The sequence below is a fragment of the Camelina sativa genome, chromosome 11 (genome assembly GCF_000633955.1).
Source record: "Camelina sativa cultivar DH55 chromosome 11, Cs, whole genome shotgun sequence".
In the NCBI taxonomy this organism is placed as follows: Eukaryota; Viridiplantae; Streptophyta; class Magnoliopsida; order Brassicales; family Brassicaceae; genus Camelina; species Camelina sativa.
Window position 1 is genome coordinate 5,155,818 of NC_025695.1, and position 2,711 is coordinate 5,158,528.

The following is a 2,711-nucleotide window of genomic DNA, read 5'->3' on the forward strand; positions in this document are numbered from 1 at the left end:
TGCCCTTCCTCTACGGTGTACCTACAAGAAATTGAAAGGAGATCAATCACCATAAGGTTTCTAGAATCTTCACGAGCTATATGCTGCTTCATCCTCTATGGGTATAATAAGGTCTCAACAAACACATTGGATTGAGTCAGAGGGAAAAATAAGATTAGAACAAAACAAGAAGTTGGTTTTGGTTACTGTGTGGTTATCATATCGACTTTGATTATCACCACAGCTCGGATACAAATTGTGGATTCAAGGAATCCTATAATAAAATGACTTACCTGAATGTGAACAATAGATTTAAAAAAGTCTACATTCTCGTCTTCAGAGCATAACGGTCTGAATGCAGAAAGATTTCCGGCATCTGGAAGTTTGGTCACCATCTCCCGTATCAAAAGAAACCACTCCTGTGAAAGATTAATTTGTTTCAGAGAATCGTCAGACCAAAGAAGAAAGCTATGAGTATCCATATTACACCAAATTCAATATCCCTGGCAAGAGACTTATCTATAAAGCAAAGACACAGCAATAAGCTAACCATAAGCAACAGCAATAAACCTGCCCTAGAGCTAGTGTCCAATGAAATTTACATTATTTTTCTTCCGGGCCTTTCTTTCTGCTCGATTCGGGAGGGTACTGTACCTTTATTATGATGCCTCCTCTGTTTATTGCATCTCCCATGTGTTTCAAAATGAAACTTCTTAAAATGAACAGTATTCGATCTCCTGTCCAGCTTACATCAGCTATTTTGACCTCTTTACCAAGTTCAGAGTGTGATGAAGCCTCTTCGCGAAGTATTGAGGCTGAAAAATCAATGAAAGAAGACAAGAGCTTCTGTGCGCTACCCCTTAACATAATGGATTCTGATGATACGTTGTATATACTCTGTGAGAGTATGATCTTTGTGTGCTGCTCTGAGGATTTATTAAAAAAATCTGCATTAATCTCCACATAAGCATTAACTATCTTTTCATAGTCCAGGTCGTCAACTTCCATGGCTGAGATGGCATTCATATCGCGAATGCGCTTCGCCTGTAGGTTGGGAACCAATTGTTAGTAACAATTGCAAAATAAATAAAAAAAGAGAAGGAAAATGACTCAGCTTCACACAGAGACATGATACTAACCACATCAACCAGAGAAGAGTCTTTTTCTGCAATAGATTCAAGTAGATCACAAATGCATAATCTAACTTCACAGTCAGCGTCAACAAGTAGAGGAGAGATTATATTTATAATTTTGCTGGTACTCTCAATCCCAAGGAACGGTATGATGTCCTGAATAGCTAGCAAAGCCTCACGACGAATATCTGTAAGAACAATAAGACAGTAACATACAAGAGACGTGATATTGTAAGTTTTACACGTGATATTGTAAGTTTTTACCAATAAAAGCAATGATAGTAATCATACCCGAATCTTTTACACTTTTATCCAAGAAAGACAGCAAGACGTCCAAATACTTCATAGCATGAGAGGGATCTCGCACACGCTTTGACAATAATTTAAGAATTTTCATCTCTCTTTCCCCATGATACTTGACTGATTTCCTGTACATAAATAACACTTAAAGAAATAGTAGAAACAAGAGGAAATAATTGGGTCCGGTAATTAACAAGAGTCCTAACCTTTTAAATATATCCCCAATGAAAAGAGAATGCAAGCTGTTAATCAGTGCGTCTATATAAGGATCTAAGAATCCACTGATCATATTGGCATCCTCACCAAATTCATTTTCAAGGCAAAGCAGATTCTCTATGAATTTTAAGGCAGAAGACTTTATAGCTTCTGAAGCTGTGGTGACTGTTAGAACTGAAAAAATGTCTGGAACAAGAGACTCCTCCCGAGATAATAGGGTGAAGAGATTACGGCTTCTACTCATTGACAAGAAGCATGAGAACAAGGAACTTGGTTTCTCACTACTAGAACCCTCCTGTTTGAAACTCTTAATTAAAGGACTCACTGCCGAGAAGAAGAGGTCCCAGAACTCGGAGCCAAGATCACAATCCTCATATTTATCAAGAACATGAGCAATGATTTTCAGACATAAAGATCTCAACTCTTTAAACTGCTTCAAAGCAGTACCAGCCTACACAAAAACGGGAAAATGTCAGGCAATACAAGAATTCCAAAGGAGATGGGAGAAACCATAATGATTTGTTTGCATGGATACTCTACACAAGACTTTAGCGAAAGAGGCAAACAACACTAATAACCATTTTACCTGGTCATGATTTATTGAAGCATTTTCTTTATCATCTGAAGTTGATGGGTTGGCTGCCAATGAATCAATGTTCCTTTCTTCATCAATATTTGGAGCATAATTTCCAAATAGCCGGACAACACATCCCATCAAAAAGTCTAGAAAAGGTCGGACACGGGATTCATCAAATACTTCAAGGATATGTTGGATGACATGAAGAAACCCAGATTTCTGATTCCTGGATAATGTCGAAATAGTATCAACAGTGAAATACTTCAGGAAATTCGAGTTATGGAAATAGTCCATAGAACTTTCGCCAGAACTCCAAAACGAGTCCATTGTTTCCTCTGATATGATGTTCAAAGGCTTTATCAACAAGGCAAAGAACAGGGCAAGTTCATTAACATCCAGCTGAGATATAAAGCAAAGAACTGCCTGCCGGTGACGGATACTTGTATGCTGACAAGAAAAACAACGATAACTTGTTGGGACCCAAATGAAAACTGTATTGCATAGTG

At 37.9% G+C, this 2,711-nt stretch overlaps 1 protein-coding gene across 1 annotated transcript in view; it reads right to left on the minus strand.

Annotated features, from left to right (window-relative positions):
* The window catches only part of LOC104727651 (U3 small nucleolar RNA-associated protein 20-like), a 4,533-nt gene that overhangs the window by 146 nt on the left and 1,676 nt on the right, over positions 1-2,711 (minus strand). The window contains exons 2-8 of the mRNA XM_010446739.2: positions 2,215-2,652; positions 1,619-2,079; positions 1,404-1,540; positions 1,119-1,300; positions 634-1,023; positions 273-398; positions 4-21 (exon numbers count right to left, since the gene is read on the minus strand). Coding sequence (XP_010445041.1) covers positions 4-21; positions 273-398; positions 634-1,023; positions 1,119-1,300; positions 1,404-1,540; positions 1,619-2,079; positions 2,215-2,652 — 1,752 coding nt within the window. The remainder of the gene's footprint in view (positions 1-3; positions 22-272; positions 399-633; positions 1,024-1,118; positions 1,301-1,403; positions 1,541-1,618; positions 2,080-2,214; positions 2,653-2,711) is intronic.